Here is an 18173-nt window from a genome sequence, read left to right on the forward strand (position 1 = left end):
GTTGACGAGTTGGAAGCACATACAGAAATCCCACGTCCCATGCTCAACACTTAGTAACTATTAAGCTACTGGTCTGGGGCCAAAAGCAATTTCTGGATGAAATATTAAGCCCTTTTAATTGCGGCAAAGTCCCCAAAACTCCAGCCTGGCCGTGCAGGCAGGCAGACAGCAGTACAACCTGCATGTAAATACGGGCCATTAATTAGTCTTCAGCGTGGCGTGTACCAACAGGCTGCGCCTGTGTTCAGCCAATAACAAAAAATTAAGCACTGAGTTATCAACTATAAATTAAGCCACCGACCCCAGAGGAGTCAGAGGACAACATCTGTGGATGGGGGTGGGATTATCCTGCCACCGGCTGCCTCCAGCCTGTCTATCCCTTTCCATTCCCCTTGTGCTTTCCAGCAGGGAAGGGTTCCGAGGGCTTGTTTATGGGCTGGCGCTATTTTGCAGCTCATTTTAATTGCAGAATGGATGGTAAAAGCACAGAATGGGGACTTGCAGGCTGAAGAAGTAAACAAACCATACTCCAAACTCACTCCGAGATGAAGTTTCTTTTTCAAACCGAGCCAAATACCATAAATATAAATATACTAATGCAAACAGGTAACAGCAGTGTCCTTTACATGCTTCTGCAATAAAAGTGTGAGTTTATGGAGACAAACCTCCCTCTGAGTCACGGTCGGGATAAAAATAGACAGAAGGGGATTTTTCACACAGCTCCAAAGTCTGATGTCCATAACTCCAAGCTTACTGACACAGCCTGGCAGAAATCTACTCTTTTTTTCTTTTTTTTTTTGGTGGGGTGGGGTGTCTACTTATGTACACAACTCTCCAAAAATCAGAGAGGTTCAGACCCCAAGATCAGGGTATTTTAGAAGGATGCGATTACTGTGTGGGAACAAACCCAGGTCCATACGAGCAAAGCCTGGCTCTTGCTTTAGGTTTGGTTTACGCTTTCAGTTTTTCAGAAAACAGATGTAAAGCTGATTTTCCGAGTCTGACTCCCAACCCCACTGTCACTTGAGAAAGAAAAAATAATAATCCTCTTGTGCTGCAGCAGCCTGCAGGTCGGAAAGCTGCTTACACTGAATGGGCACGGTGCATTTCGCAATGGACATCAGTTATAAGCTCCCAAACCAATACCATCAGCGATAAGAAACCCCATCCCTGCCCGTTCCTGACACCACAGCCCTCCACGAGAGACTGCCAGGCTGCAAAACCAGTATTTAAAACACGAGGTGAAGTTATAACCCCTTTGGTAGGGCAGGCACACTGAGCATGAGGTTGGAAAAAGCTAAAAATAACAGGATAAGCAAGGGTGGATCCCAGCTGAGCCTTATTAGTCATGGAGCGAGGGAGCCACGCGGGGCTGCTGCCTGGTGGCAGAGCAGCACCATATAAGAGCAAAAGAATGACTCTTGTCTCTTAAATCAGATTTTTTTCCCCTCTCCTGTTCTGCCTCAGGCACTCTTTTCCTCCGAGCAGACTTGCTCTGGCAGCCTCCAGCTTCTACTAATAATACGGTGTATTGTTTTCTGTGAGTCTTTAAACAGAATAAAGATCACGGGTGATTCATTTTAGGGTGTCTGCTGGAATTGAACCAATATTGACAGACAGGCACGTGAGAGGTTTATTATATATAGTGGTGGTTGGTGGGGTTTTTTTTGTTTTGTTTTTTGGTGTTTTGTTTTTTTTTTTTTACTTACACCATCTTTGTGTCAAAATTGAGCCTTTGAGTCAAGTGATGATCGAGTCACTGACAGCAGGAGCACCCAGCAAAGGCAGCGCTTGCTTCTGGAGGATTAATTTGGCTGAGCAGAAAGGGTAAGGGCCAGCGTGCAGTGTTTTACCTTGGGATGAAGGCACAGGACAGTGGAGGGATCAATAACCAAACACAGCTTAGCCTGGAGGGAACCCCCTCCACAGCCTCACCGGCCCCATCCTCCCCATCTTCCCCCGCACCGGTGTTAATTGTAATTACAGCATCCCACCAGTTCTTCCACGCTCCAGCAAGCCAGCCCCAAGAGCAAGCAGGGCCATCGCCTTGCCGAGGGGACACAAGTGACACCAGCCCCTCGGAGCCCAGCAGACGTGGAGCAGCCCCGTGCCCACACCGCCCAGGCTTTGCTGCAGGCTGGTGGGTGCTGGGGGAACGTCCCAGGGCCACCTCGTCCAAAGCCGTCCCTTTGCAAGGCTCCGCCACCTGCTCACCCTGCAGCTTTCCAATGTGACAATCCCTGGAAAAGCTCAAAATACCTGGGAGCAGCCCGTCACCCCGGCACAGCGGGGCCGCATTTGCACACAGTGGCTCCTTGTTCCCGAGGCCAAAACGCAGAGAATTACCATTTGTTCTCATGATAAGGGCTGTCTTCTGAGCTTCTCTAAGCATCACATTCACCCGAAACAGCATTCATCTCTCCAAGCCCCTTCTCCAGCAGAACTAACGCACACACAATGCGCTCAGGCTCTGCGCACTACTCCAGTATAATTTTCAAGTTTAAATGGAATAATGATAATTAAGCAGTGAAATAAGGCTTTGGTACTTCAACACTTGTGAAGACAAACGAGAAGTCGAATATAAAGAAGAAAAGAGAGCAGTGCTGCAGATAAAACCCCTGCCTTGGCCTGATTTCAGCCCTTGCAGCTGATCGGGGGAATCGGAGCACTCACCCCATCCCGTGCCCTACCACAGCCTTGGCATTTAATGGTATATTGGATTCCCGAGTTTAATATCAGGGACATTAAATCCATCATTACACCTCTGCATCACCAGGGTAGGCTGAGGTGCCTCTCGGACTAAGCCCTGCCTTTTGCAAACAAGCCCAGGGATGTTTTTGCAAAGCTTCAGGAACTCCCCAGCAATCAGGTATTGGCACAACCTCCCCATATGCCATTAAGCAGAAGCTGTTTCTGGGCCTCACTCCCTCCACAGAGAAATGACAGTTTATATTTTTGGATTTTACCAAACTATCAGTGCAAAAGGAGCTGGGGAAAAGCTGCTCACAGAAAGAAAACACTCAGAGAAGGTATTTGCTTTCTGCCACACAGCTTCTCTCTCCATCACCTCCGCTGGGAGCTGCGAGCCCAGAGCAAAAGGATAATAAATGGCATTTTAACAGGAAAGCGGAGCACAGAGCAACAGCCAGGCAGGAGCTCTGGTCTGTAAAGCGAGGAATCACGGTCACCCTTTCACCAGCACCTCCACACCAAGGAGCATCACTGCAGAAAACAGCTGGCACACCTGCACGGCCACCCCTGCACCTTCCCCTGGGCTGGCGGGGTCTCCTCTCAGCTCTCTACCAAGCCTGGGGAAAATGCCTCTTGGCCCAAAGACCTACTGCTGGAGGTCAGAGAAAGCTGCGTGGCCTGTCCTCGCCCTTCGTGGTGGTCAGCTGCTCCGGAGAAGTTGGCTTTGGCACCTGACGGGTCACCGTTCACTCCAAGCTACTGACGCACCAACCCGGAGAGAGCAAAGCAAAGCTCTTTATAATAAATGAAATTGTTTGGCATTTTGCTTGTCCTCACTTGGGGCCCATATTTCTGCATGTCTGGTCTGTGGGAAGCCGTACCCTGGCCAGCTGGGGTGGCAGGGGCTTGCATCAACACCCCACGTAGGGAGCAGAGCCCAGGTCTGGCCTGAAGCCCGTCATGGCACAGCTTGAAAGGAACGAGGCAGAGCAAATACCTGAGCCGTGGGAGGAAAAAGAGAAGGCCATGAGAATGCTGGCTGCCACAGCAAAGCAATTACAGCTTAAAGTTACAAAATAAACTCTCCCCCAGCTCTCAGGGCGCTGCTCTGGGGAGCTGGAGGAGCGCTTTGCTTGGCTGCGGTGGGTGTTACTCCGAGGAGTACTCATCGCCACGCTGGAAACAGCAGCAGCACGTCCAAGGCACCCAGAAAAGAGCCTTGTGGAAAGTTTATTTTACCAGAAGCTGTTATTTCTCTGCCAGACATGTGCTATGTTACATGTTTACTAGTTTTCCTCCAAATACATTACATTAACCAGCTAAAAATTTTTAAACAAAGCTACAGTAACTGCTGCATCACTGGGGTGAGGGGGACATCCGGGCAGGGACATCTGCAGGGTCAGATCCAGACATCAAACTACTCCAGCCTTGATTCTGGTTTTGTTTGGTGCGGTGCAAAACACAAATATAAATCATTACCAGACATGCATTAAGCAGCACGTTATATTCTACAGACAAACTCCAGCCTCCTGGGCGTGTGGCTCAGCCTGGCTGCTGAAGCCATCGGAAGAGTTTTTGGATGCCGCAGCAGCTCTCCAGCATCTATTAATAGTATCAGCAATTTCAGTGATATTAACCTTCAGCTAATTCTACATCTAAATCATTTCATGAGTCCAAAAGCGTGCAGATAACAAGGTAGGAGGGACTGCTAATGAAGTGCTGGAGCAGATGGGAATGCAGAGCCATCCCTAAGGATGACACAGCTTCCTGCTTCGTGTGGGACCGAGCCGTGCCGGGGGCTGGGATGGGGACCAGCACTGCAAAATCTCACTTGCCTCAAGTGAAATATATCTATGTATATGGCACCATGGCATATAGGGACAGACGGTACTATCTGTAAGACGTGGGAAACCCTCGTACACACGTCTTAAGGACAGCTTGGACTGATATTTCTTGGGAAAATGGTATAGCTCATCCAGCCTTTGTGCAGAGAGGACGACTGGATAAGCTCCTGAGCAACCTTTGCGTGCAATTTAGATACTCTTAAGGTATGCAAATATTAGCTAGTTTGGTCTTTTGAGGCTACGTTTTAAAAGATTTCCAAGAGAAGAGGAGGACAAGGCTGTACAGAGCTCTGGTTTGCAGGCGCATGCCCTGATTTTCACCGACTTTGCCCTTCCCAGAATCAGACGACTGGAAAAGGTCCTGGAATTTATTTTTTTTTTTTCAAGGTTACAGGATGTTTCCCTGCTGCTCCCGGGAGGTCCCAGGTCAGCCTACAGAAGTAACAAGCTGGGAGTCTTCCTCCTAGGGAAAGGCCTCTTTCATCTCTGCAAGGCACAGCTAGAAGCTGGCTTTACAATTTCCAGCCTGAGAAATAATAGATGAGAAAGCAGAAGACGTAAGAAAAGGCCACGCCAGGATATACGCTAAGCTGCTGGATATTATGTATTAATGCAAATGCACAGCGTAGAGAATTCAGTAAGGAAAAATGTTTCACCGATTAATTCTTTTTCAAAACTACTAAGAAGAGTTTGTCACCAAACTCCTATCGGGCAAAGGAGACAGAGAAGAGGATGGCCACACCTGACTCAGGTAACAGAACTCTGGTATTTCCCCAAGTCCCTCTTTAATAAATTCAATATAGGCATTACATTAAATAAAAAGTTTAGATTAAATTTTTAATAACTCACTAAAAGCATTTCAATTCCCTACGGACCGCACATACTAGCAGCTTTTGTGTGCATAAAGAATTAAGCACTTTAATATAGTTCTCCTTTTTTAGCGTTGCCATCTACCAGCTAAGAGAGGATTAAATCTCAGCCCAGCACTTCCCTTTCCTCCCCAACCCCTCTGAATTGCAGCTATTTCCTCCAGCCCAGCCGAACGCTTGGATTTCATTTTAACAAAGCACGGATGAGCTGAAATAAATGGCCTTGGCGTGACTTTCTCGTTTAGAGGAGATCTATAGATCACTGAGCAGGAACCCAAATCGGTGATATAAATAAGATCTACCACTTCTGTGACGCAAATAACTCCATAGGCGTGACAGGGAAAGACAAAGCACCCCAAAATGATACAAGCACTTGAAAAAGCTGGAAACCCTTGAAGAGAAGAGTGATTATGTAGCACCTCACGTCTACGGTAACAACTACAGATAATTGCAAGAGGGAAACTCGTTTTCTACCGAAGCCATCGGCGCTTTGCTTACAGAAGCGGCATCGATTTCAGGTCCGGGTTAGCGTGCGAGCTGGAAGAAACATTTTCAGATCTTTTTAGTTACAGCTAAGGAAACCTCTCATGCAAAAGCGGAATTATTTGCAGATTTAACAGCCAAAACAGAGCAAACCCCGCTGCTGGAGAAGCCGCAGCCGCTCCTCAGCGGCGTCATTCTGCCCCGCAGCTGCGATGCTGGGCTGGGGGACACCTCGCTGGGGGAGCAGCCACGGTAACTCGTGGTCCAAGGGAGTCACTCTTGGAAAACACTGAAGTGATCAGATGATGCGGTTATTTCAAACAGCTATTTGTTTTAGAAAAATAAATACCTATACTGAGTCACTGGGTGAAACTGGGAGATCAGATTTCCTCCCAGTGGTGGTTATACCTAACTTTGGTAACTTAACACGGGAATTTTATACACCCTCACAACAGACTTTCCCTTCAAAAAGCATCATAAAAGTCCATTTTTCCAACCAAAACGGTGCTCCCTGTAAACCTTTCAGCTGCACCGCCACGTCCTGGCCATGCTGCAGGCACAGTAATTTGCACAGCTAAGTGCACAAGCTGATTTGTTAACGTAGTTACCAACCTGAAATCCCCTGACACAAGAAAGGAAAAGTTTTATTTCAGGAGAGAAAGTTGTACCTGTTCAAACACAAACGGGTTTGGAGTTCAGAAAGTTTATTTTACCTTCTCAAAAGGCAGCTTAGCCCAAATATTGGTCAACGGTTTATCTCACGTACAAGCATTTACAAACTGGATCACACAGCGCAGGGAAGCTCACTTTGGCTATTTATTTATCCTTTGCTTTCTTAAGATGAGAGAGTAGACCTCAAGTATGTCTTGCAACCCCCTTTGGGCTTGGTGTGTTTGTGCACAGATAAATACTGAGCTGCCCGCCCGTGCACCAGCACTACAAATGGGTGCTCTATATCACTGACATGAAATTTTACTGATTTTTTTTTTTTTTTTGCTGTTAGGTAGTAGTAGAAGTGATGCCCTGAATGCAGCCAGAACCCAGTTCTTTCTCTCCAGTTTCTACACAAACTTTAAAAAATAAGCAAGTAACGCACTTTATTTTCCAACCAGCGGCCCGTTAATACAAAATCCAAGCAGAGAAAAGGAAGGAAATAAATCACAATTCTTCCTGGCCATATCACCGCTAAGCGAATTCTGCTGTTAATATAAACATACTAGGTAAGGTTTTGGGGGTATTTGGCGCATTATTTAAGACAATTAAGTAGGGAGTTTCCGCAGACACGCTCGAGGTCTTTGTGCAATAACCACGATCATTAGCTCCGGAGTTCAGGACAGTCCTGCCCCAGAGATGCAGGATCACAAAAAAATTTCTCCACGCCAGACCCAGGACCGCTTGCCTTCCTGCTGCGTGGGGGCTGATGCCGGCAGGGCAGGAGGGGCTGCTCCATGCTTAGCAAAATCCCTGCTTTCAGCTCCTCCAGCAATCTCTGCCTGGTTAGACTTCAACCCTATCGCTTTCTGCTCACTACATTTATTTTATTACCTTTTCTAAGTGCCGGCGAGAGTTTGAGGGCCTGGTGAGTTTAATACTTGTTCCTGAAAGGCTTTGTCAGCAGCAGCTCTGGCAGTCGCTGCCGGGATGGAGCTAGTCTGGCTTTCGAGGGCTCCTCGGTAGATCTGCAATGTGGTTTGACTTGCAGTTTCTTTTCACATGGTTTTTAAATACCCTCTGCCTATAATTTCTCTCTCCACACACACCATTATTTTCCCCAGCGCCAGGTGTTACAGACACCCTGTCCTACTCCTGAGTGCAAGCGCAGTAACTGCTGTCCCTCAGTAGTAAAAATAACAGGTTTTACGCAGAAGAGATCGGGTCTGAGAATTAAAAAACACTTCCCTTGCATTTATCACACCCAATATGCAAGAAACAGATGTACAAGTACATAATTATTATCCTGTCAAACAAGCATTCCTGCTGCCCACTGCCATTTCAGCCCAAGATACTCACTCAGGTTTAAGTGGGAATTTAAAAGTAGGGGAGGGGTACAGGGCTCCAGACTGCAGAATCCCTCAATTTCAGGATTACACCACTCTGAGATGATAAAAATTTTGACTTTGACATAGGTTCACTTCTCTCCTTGGGAATCCTTAGCGTTTGCTACTTACGATACCCAACACCAAAAATACTCTTAAAACACACCTCATTGGCCTTGCACAGCCAGCACCACGACTAGCACTTTTCAGTATCGCATACAAGCGCATTAAAGAGAGATTTATCGTTGCCTGCAACACAATTAGCATGAGAACAACCCAACTTTTTCAGCTTTTTCCGGCGATTTCCACATCCCACACTTACCAATCGGCCGGGGAGCGCTGCCAGCTCGCCGGGCTCCATCACACCGAGGAATTCACGGAATAGCAATGCTCGGATAGAGGAGAATCATTCATCAAAAAAGAATCTGTATGTTGTCACCCCATGTGTTTAGCACTTTCTTTAATGAAAGGCATCTGCAGCAGCAATGGAGATAAAGTTTTTCCTCAAGATTATTAATCGCAGGCATTTTGCCTGGCCCAGTTTCAGAAGCAGCAAACATACATCTTCCCGATCTACGTAATTACCAACGCTCTTCAAGCAACAAGCACTTTAGAGTACCTATAGATGTTTTCTTAGCCTAATGACATTACACACTTTGGCAGAGTCGTTAATATCTCGCCAGCCTCATCTAACCTTTGAGCTGGGTGGAAAGTGGCCAAAGTACAATACTTTGATTCCTTCACAGCAGAACCTGGCAGCGATGCATCACCCACTGCAATCCATCCCCGCAGGTCCCCCACACCCAGGGACACCGCGGGGACACTGGCACAGAGCAAACACAAACCCCTGGTTTGACTGGAACGACAGTATTTTCCACAGCTAAAAGGTTTGCTTTGCGTGTCAGCTAAACCTTAAAACAAATGAACTGCCCTGGAAAACCTCTGTTATCATGACTCTGACTTGCTTTAGTTGCTTGATGAAGACTTAAATGGTCAAACTGACTAGGTAAAAGAGTCGTCAGGTGGAGAGAGAAGGTCTTGTTGGGCCTCTACGCTGTAGCAATGACAGAAATGCAATTTCCTGCCAGCCAGAAGTTTGATTTTCAAAATCAGTGTGTCAGAATTTAATGCGCTGACAGTTCCTGTCTGAGGAAAATTGCTTTCAGGCACTAAACATCTGGCAGTTACTGCCCGCTTCCAACAGTCGTAGCCAAGCCGACACCAAACATCATCTAGGGATGAAGACACTTTAAGCAAGCGTAATCAAGCAATTATTACTTATTTTAAGTGAGAACAAACTCACTGCCAATCTTCAAGCAAATATTTGCTCCCTAAATGCTAAAGACAATGCACTGAGGCAAACCAAAGGTTTGCAACACCTGACACCAAGGCTCCGTGCTTTGATCCCAGCCTGTGCTCCCGACGGCCCTGTTACACCGATACCCTCGCATGGCTTTAACAAGAGCCTGCGGGACACAGAAGCATTGTTGGTTGCTCCAGTCCTGTACTTCCTCTTGCCAACCTGGTCTACACATTTCTCCTTACGCATGGGTGGGGGCAAGGAGCGGGGTGAGAGCAGCCCCGAGGAGAGGGACTTGGGGGGAGTTCGGGGGTGGAAAACTGCCTGTGGGGCAGCAACGGGCACTCGCAGCCCAGCAAGGCCCCGTGTGCTGGGCTGCACCCAGAGCAGGGTGGGCACAGGGCCAGGGGGGGATTCTCCCCCTCTGCTCCGCTCTGGGAGACCCCCCTGCAGGGCTGGGTCCAGCTCTGGGGCACCAACAGCAGAAGGACACGGACCTGCTGGAGCGGGGCCAGAGGAGGGCACGGAGATGCTGGGGGGGCTGGAGCCCCCCTGTGAGGACAGGCTGGGAGAGTTGGGGGGTTCAGCTGGAGAAGAGAAGGCTCCGGGGAGACCTTAGAGCGGCCCCCCAGGGCTGGGAGGGGCTGCGGGAAAGGGGGGGGGGGATCTTCATCAGAGGGTGTAGGGATAGGACAAGGGGTGACGGGTTTAAACTGACAGAGGGAGATTTAGATGAGATCTAAGGGAGAAATTCCCCCCTGTGAGGGGGGTGAGGCCCTGGCACAGGCTGCCCAGAGCAGCTGTGGCTGCCCCCTCCCTGGAAGGGTTCAAGGCCAGGTTGGACGGGGCTTTGGGCAACCTGGGCTAGTGGAAGGTGGCCCTGACCGGGGCAGGGGGTGGCACTGGGTGGGCTGTGAGGTCCCTTCCCACCCAAACCACTCTGTGATTCTATGAAACAAATTTAGCTTCCTAACACACTGTAAATGCACGAGCCCACACGCTTAAGGCAAAGTTACGTGTCTGGGCAGAGAGCGCTGATGCACGATCCGTTATACGCGCTGCCAGAGGTACAGATAAGAGGCATATATCTGTCTCGACAGTGTATGCAGGAATATTTTAGTGATGAAAAGGAAAAATATAGACTCCAGCACACCCTTACCTGTACAGAACGCTTCTGCAGAAGTCCTGGAGGCTGCAGGGATGAGCTTTTATCACCACTGCACGCAATAAGCCTGCTTTGTGGACAGCATAATTCATTCGGTAGTGCCATCCATCTACAGACTGTCACAAGCACCCAAGTCTCTTTGCGAGGGTGAGTCGGCCGGCTGAGCCATTTCCTCTCCTGCAAGTGTTTTTTTAATTGACTGCAGAATTTGCAGATATTATTTTCAGAAAATACATCCTATTGATTGTAATTACCATCCTCGGAGATGCAATGGAAAGAATATTAAAACCATTAACGCTGATTTGGATTTTATTAGAGCCATTAGTGAAACAGCAAGCAGAGCGCTGTTGCTTCCCAAGCACCTCAACAGCTCCTAAGCACCATAAATCATCTCACGGCACATTTGTTACTGCTTTGGATACAGCCAGGAGTTGAGCAAAGGGAAAAAAAAAAAATGGGGCAGGCTTCACGCAGCTGGGTGATGAGATTGATCCAAGCATCTTCTTAATGAAACTTCTAAGCATCAACTGCCTTCAGAAAAAAAAAAAGTCATTTCTTCTCTGAGGTAGATGTCCAGCAGACTCAAGAGCCATCTGACACAAGCCACTGGGCCTCTGCGTGTCAGAGTGGCCTTGCAGGCAGCTCATCCGCCCAAACTGCAGCTCCAGAAACAGTTATTTCACCCTTGGTTGGGGACAAAGAGGGAAATATCCTCCCTTTCTAGACACCATCTTCCCATGGGTACCTGGCCCACGTGAACCCCACCAGACTGACGCAGCGTTAGGGACCTGGGTGGCATTACAGCAAGCCCACACCTTGAGAACAACCTGCCCATGGACATGGCATGGCCAGGACAGACCGACCCGCAGCCCAGCTCCATCCAACCCAGCCAGACCTGTGGTTCTTCCACCAGAATCTTTTAACGGGGCTGCTGACGCCAAGCAGAAGTCACCAGCCTCTTCCCAAATGTTCCTGGTAGGAGCTTCTCAGGCACCACTACCCTGTCCGCAACCTGAGAAACCAGCCTTGGCCCTCACGTCTCGCTTGTTCTGTTTAGTTTCCAGATGCAATTACACAAGTCATTCCCACATAATTAATATTCACTTTCTCCAACCTTCTCATCAACATGGGGTAGATCTCTGCACACACAGATGCGACCAAAGGGCCCTCTTCAGCTTAAACTTTGATTTCTCCCTGATCTCTCACAGCATTTCAGCTCAGATCTTCCTTGCCTAGAAAACCTCCTAAAACCATCTCAGTGTTTCCTCAGAAAACCAAATTTCCTTCTCCTGTGACTCATCAAGGACTCAGCACAGGTCACTGCAGGCTTGTGGAGCACCAGAAACCAGCTTCGGGCACTGCCAGGGGGGGGACAGGAGGCAGGGATGGAGCAGGCAGGGCTCCTCTGCCAGCACCCAGCACCACGCCTGACCCTCTGCTGAGGGGCACAGCACCAGCTGGGCAGAGCTGTGCCAGGTCACTCCTATCCCAGCGTGGTGGCCTCTGCCCCACCTTCTCTTTTATCCACACAAAAAAAGCACAATTAAATATAAGCACCGACAGCAGAAGGAAGTCTCTGTTCCTCTAATTTTATAGGACTTGCACCAGATTTTATTTTCCTTAATAGAACATCTACCCTGGATTCCTGATAACCTAAACCAGCCCAAGAAACGCTTCCACTCAAAGCAACAGCTGCTTTCACATCACATCCCTGGCGACAAGATCATTTAGACTACGCCAGCCAAGGCCTAGAATACTGAATTTTCCCTTTTTCTGATATATTCTGCTAGCAGTTGGAGCAAGCTAGTCCATCTTCTCTGTAGTTGCTTCCTGGCTGTTTTCACTTCATGATTTTCATATTTACAAACACTTGGGCTTCCAGCAGGGCAAGGCAAGGCTTTGTTATAAATAGCGAGATACCAAACCACAGGAAAACGTCGAGGTCAGGAGACAAAAAAATAAAAAGAGATTTTCTCTTCAATCTGGTTTTAGTCAGTCTTGAAGGCATCGAGTCCCCACAGCTCGTGGGGTGCTACAGACAGAGCCCAAACCTGTGGGAGGGGACAGTGGTTCCACGGGCCACATCAAATATCTCCTCTGAGCTGGCAAGGAGGCAAAATGCCCCTTCCCTGGAGGGTGTGGGCTGCGGCCAACAGCCCCTTCCCTTTGCCCCAGGAGGGGAATGGAAGAAGCAGAGCTGGAATACCTCCTCCTCCTCCTCCCTGTGCACCAGGGGAAGGGGAATCCTGGCATCGCAGAAGCAAAGACAAGGCTGGGAAAGCAAAGCAAAAACCTTCTTTTTCAAAAGGTGCCTCCAGGACCGCTGGTTGGGTGGAGAGTTGAGGAAAGACTCTCCAGACCCACATACACTGAAAAACTCAGGTCTGCAGAGCAGAAAACTCCAGTTGCTTGCAAGTGTAAGAGGACTGGCAGCTCAGCCCTACTCCCGGGAGATGCTCCCAAGGTGTTGGGCTCCTCAATGCCCAAACCTGGGCGCTCCTCATGGTTCAAAGCAGCTCTGGGTGCTGCCCAGGACAAGGCACAAGCCGCACACCCCAACTCTCAGCAGGACAAGTCAGGGCGTGAGGCAGGAGTGAATGCCTCCTCCTGCCTTTGTGCTCGCAGGAGGGAACGGAAGGATGGAGGAGGTGAACAGGCAGAATTCCTTAGGTGACACCTCATCTGGTTAAGCACATACCCGGAGGCAAAGAGTTTCCAGCACCTAGACGCTGCCAGCAGCTCTCAGGCAGCAGGAGTTTATCAGATAACACTGTAGAAATAAGCTCCCAAACCACAAGCGAGCTCTTTTTTTTTTTTTCCCCTGCCTTTTTTTTTTTTTTTTTTTTTTTTTTTAAAGCTGAGTTTCTGCACAAATGACTGTAATTAAGGATGTTACCTGTCAGTTAGTTCCTCAGGGCACTGAGGCCACAACGTTCAGGCTTTGGAAAAAGCATCCTACAACAGCAGCTGTCCCACTCCTCTACCAGCTTATTTATCACATCCAGCACCCACCCAGATGTCTCATCAATTAGTTGTAATTCAAAGATTTAGGGGGAAATCCCCACCTTCCTGAGCCAGATGACTTCACAGGAAGTAAGGGGATGGAATGCCTCAGGAAAAAAAAAAAAAAATCGTAAGAAAAATAATTAAAAAAAAAAAAAAAGCCCCGAGGCGCGCCAGCGGTGAGGCTGCAGGGCGTGGGTGAGGCACCCATCTCTCATCACGCGTGTCATCACATCCAGGGCTCCTGCAGCGGTTTCAGGAGATTTTGTGGATTCTTTTTAATTCGTACGTGATGGAAGAGTCTCAAGCGGCGCGGTGCCACCGGCGGGTGCTCATCCAACCGCCGCTGCCCCTCAGAAGTTCCGTGCAATTCCTAAAAACACTGTGGAGCTAACGCGATCGCGTGACGATTTAGGGGGGTTTTCTGTCAAAACACGCTTGGGGGTTTCACCTGGGCTGACACCGGGTTCTCATCACCCCTTGGGGAAGGGGAACAGACACCAGCAGAAATGGTGGGAAAAAAAACCCCTCCCAAGCATCCCAAGGATGCTCCGGGAAAGTTACCCCCCTCCAGCCTCCCCCTTCCCGGGAGACCCCGCCGGGGGTGTGGGGGAGCACTTACCCCCTTCACCCCCATCCCGTGGGGAAGACACACACCGCCACCCCCCCCTCCGGTCCCCCCAGCCCGGTCCCCGGCGGAGCCCCCCACGGCCGGGCAGCGAGTCTCCGCCCCGGCTTGGGGGGGGGGAGCCGCGCCCGTTCCTCCGCCCTCCCGGCCCGACTCACCGAGGGGGGGTTGGCCCGTTGGCCCCGCTCCTGCTCCCGGCACTGCAGCCCGGCCAGGTGCCTCTCCAGGGCCGCCCAGTCCATGGCCGGCGGCTGCGGTTCCCGCGGGGGCTGCGCTCCGCCGCCCCGCCGCCCCCGCCGCCCGCCCGGTCCCGCCGCTCCCCCGCCGCCGCCTCCTCCTCCTCCTCCTCCTCTTCCTCCTCCTCCGCGCCGCCGGTCCTGGGGGGGCAGCGGCGGCGGGCGGTGGTGCGGCCGCGGGCGGGGGGCGGCGGGGGGGCCGCTCCGGCGGCAACGGGCATCACCGGCGGGGCAGCGCGGCGGCTCCCGGCGAGCCGGCGGGGAGGGCAGGTAGCCCCCATCTTCCTCCTCCTCCTCCTCCTCCTCTTCCTCCTCCGAGTCCTCCAGCGCCGCCAGGTCCAGGCTGCTGGGGGACGGCGAGGACTTGCCCTCCGAGCACGGCGTGGCTTTGCTGGAGTTGGACTCCGAGCTGGAGCGGCTGCTGCCGGCGTCGCTCCCTAAATCCATCCCATCCTCCCGGGAGTCCTGCCGGAGAGAAGCGAGAGAGGCCCCGCGTCAGACAAACCGGGACCGGCCCGGCCCTGCCCCGGCGGGGCCCCCGCCCGCCTTTCCCGGGGCCGCCCCCCCCTCCTCACCGGAGCCGCCGCTGCCGCCGACGGGGCGGCCCCGGGCGGGAGGCGGCGGCGGCCCCGCGATCGCAGCGCCCTCGGCGGGCGGGAGCGGGGAGGAGAGAGGGAGGGAAAAAGAGGGAGGGAACGGGGGGGGGCGGTGCCGCCGCCGGGTGTGTGTGTGGGGCTGTGTGGGGGGAGCCCGGGGCCGCGCCTCCGCCTGTGGGAGAAGGTGTTTTGCCTTACAGAGAACAGGTTTTAGAAGGGAAAAAAAAAAAAAAAGAAAAAAAGAAAAAAAGAAAAAAAGAAAAAAAAAAAAAAAGAGGCGTTTTGGGAAAGGGGGTGGCGTGGGGCGCCTTTCGCCATCGCGTCTGCGTCAGGCTCAGGATGGTCGGGTTTGCGTAATTGTTCATTAAAACGCGAGTGGCATCCTCCGCCACGCACCCCGAGGGACGCGTGTTACAAATCACCGCTCCTCGCGCTCTGCGTTTCTTTCCCCTTTATTATTTTTTTTTAATTTTTCAGCAAAGTAACTAGTCAAGAGCAGCCTCTAAATAACTAAAAAACACCCCCCCCTAATCTAGTTTATACATTCCGCGTCACCACAGCCAGGTTTAACGTGCAAATGTTCCCATGCCCAAATTCCTTGAGAGGAGAGTTTTTAAGGCTGCGTGGCCGAAATGGGGAGCATTAATCAGACAGAAAAGCACCTTCAGCGCGGTATTTGGGAGACACAGCAGCACCCGGCCAGCCTCTCATCTTTGGGTGGCTACAGCCCTACAGACCCGGCCTAGTGGATACACCGGGGGAAGAATATAGAGGATGGCAATGTCCTTCCAGCCCTGAGGTGTGGCAGAAGAAAAGCCAGCAACTAGTCTTAATTATCATTAAACTCAAGCATTTAATTGGATTGAGAGTTTATTTTTTTTGGGTAGGGAAAGCTGCGTAAAGAAACATCCTTGAGGTTGTGTGGGGATGCTGAGGGTGATGCCCAGGAGCGTGTAGGGGGGGCAGACACCCGGCAAGGGGGTACGGGCCTGGGGGGGCCCTGTCCCCCGTGGCACCCTGCTCCGGCGCTGCGTGTGCCCTGCCCGCACGCCAGCAGTCCAGCCTGGGCTTCTCAGTTCTTCCAAACTGGGTAAAGGGAAGAGGGAAAGGAGGGAAACATCTGCAGGAGGTTAACTCGTGGGATTTTTGAAGTCGTTGCTACGCAGCTGCTCATCCCGAGGAGATCATAGACCGGAGGAGCCGGGGGGAGGACGTGCCTACTCTACCCGTTTACAACTCTTATTCAAGCTTCATCTCTTTGGCAGCAGAGGCCCAGCTCTGCGGAGGGTTGTGATTTCAGTCCCTGGAACTCATGCTGGTACCGAAACAGCGATGCCATGAGGGAGATGGAAAAGATCCTGTCTGCTGCCGGGAGCCAGCGCACGGGCTGGGGCTGAAAGGGCTTGGGCGTCCCAGAGGCACCCGCTCATCTCCCATCTAAGTGTGTCCCGCGGGTTCCTGGCCCCTACCTACAGCTCGAGAGGGATAAACCAGGATTGTGGTGAATAGATGATACAAACGTCTCTGGTTAAATGTCTCTACCAGCTGCTTTCCAGGTTACCAGCACGGATTAACCCAAATCACTCTCACGTTAACCAGGAGCAGCTGTGTTCAAGGCTGCAGCCCTCCTTCCCGCTCGGGCCCTGCTTGTCTCCCAGGCTGCTGGCACTTGTGGTTGGGACTCATAAAATTAGTAACTGTGCAAAACGCAGTTTTAAAAATAATTCCAGCAAATGCCAGGAGGGAGCAAGAGTTAAGCCTCTCTCCTGGAAACGGATTATATTAGCAGAAGTTTTTACCAGTTGCACACCTGTAAGGTTCAGAGGGGGATGGCATTGGACGTACTTTGCAGGGCATAATTCTTTATTTGAGTCTATTTTAATGTCGCCACCACCCTAAGAAGTGAATATCTGCTGAGCAAAGCAGAGGAGCTGCCTCATTGGTTCCAGTCTGGCAGTGGCAGGCTGCAGAAAGCTTTATTTATAGGCTCTCACGGGGTGCCTGATTGATTAGGAAGATTTCTTGGGTGCAGGGAGTGCACTGATAACAAACATCTCGTGGAAGATGCCAGCGCTCCCCTCCCGCATAGCACGTTGAATTTCCCAGTGCAGCACCAGTCCGCGATGCCCAGAGGGGCACGATGTGGGTGGCAGCTGCCCCCCCCGCAGTGCACATTTGCCTGTTTTGGGTGGAATAAAGCTGGTTTAACCACTGTTGGACCATTGTTCAACCCACACAGTTGACTCAGTTGACTCCCTGGCACTGTTTTTCCGTACTGCCAGACCTTGCAAACGCCTGCCTGCCACCCTGGCTTCAAACGATGGTGTTCTCTCAGGAGGTTAATAAGAATACATGTGTTTGATGATTTCCTAAGTTTCTCTCTTTTTTTTTTTTTTTTTTTTACTATTTTTTTCATTACAGACAGTCGCAATCATTTTTAATCTTGTAGTAAGCCCTCTACATCTCTAATTATACATGGAAAGTATATTTCCACTCGACCCTTCACAAGAAGAAACCAGAGATTGTTATTCAAAACACATATGTAATATCTCTCTTTTACAAGCCTACATCAAATAGGTTGCTTTTCCAACGCAATGAAAAACTTGAAATTCATATGAATTTTAAAGGGTGAAGAGTGTGAACACAAGCCCTTGTAGATGAAAGAACGTGCTTTACAGTTATTTTATTCAGCGCCAAGGAGGTTTTAATACAAACAAGGCATGTTGAGTTTATGCTGAAACAGAAATATATTGTAAAAATAAGATACTTATGACTTCTGTTGAGTGAATGCAGGGCCATTTTAAAAGCCAGTTTGCTTATTATCGTAAGCTATTAAATTTGTTTCATTTTACCACTTTGGCTCTACTCTAACCCCGTTTTAAAATGCCTTTCATGTGCTTTCTCTCTCTCATGCTAAATTGCAGAAGCTTTTGGGTCAGGGGAACGGGGACGTCACAACCGCCCTTAAGCTGCCTCCTTCTCCGGGCCTTCACAGACCGCATCCAAATGCAGAAGTACAAGAACATCTCCACCAGCTGAGTCTTCATCTCACCTCCCATTCAGCACCCTCCCCTCCACCCTGAGCTCCCAAACCCCAAGCAGCCCCACACAGGACATGCTGGCCGATGCCGGTGTTGAGATATGAGTAGAGAACCACGTAGACCATCTGCCCCACCAGAAAACTGATGAGTTCCTGGCATCAGTCCGTCCTCGGGTAATTACTCGAGGCAGCATCTAGTGGTGGATTGAAGCTGACATTTGATCTGATATTTTTTAACCAAATGCTTTTGGATTATGCCTTTTTAAAATGTTTGGATTTTTC

General features: G+C 50.3%; 1 protein-coding gene across 5 annotated transcripts in view; it reads right to left on the reverse strand.

Annotated features, from left to right (window-relative positions):
• SCHIP1 (schwannomin interacting protein 1) overlaps positions 1–18173 on the reverse strand; it is a 181502-nt gene that overhangs the window by 25104 nt on the left and 138225 nt on the right. For 2 of the 5 annotated variants that reach the window (XM_074912691.1, XM_074912692.1), the window contains one exon: positions 14178–14720. In XM_074912691.1, the coding sequence (XP_074768792.1) occupies positions 14178–14720 (543 nt within the window). Of the gene's footprint in view, positions 1–976; positions 1001–14177; positions 14724–14830; positions 14906–18173 lie in introns of those variants that run through there. The other 3 variants (XM_074912693.1, XM_074912690.1, XM_074912698.1) reach the window with 3 other exon arrangements.

This window comes from Athene noctua, chromosome 8 (assembly GCF_965140245.1).
Source record: "Athene noctua chromosome 8, bAthNoc1.hap1.1, whole genome shotgun sequence".
Lineage (NCBI taxonomy): Eukaryota > Metazoa > Chordata > Aves > Strigiformes > Strigidae > Athene > Athene noctua.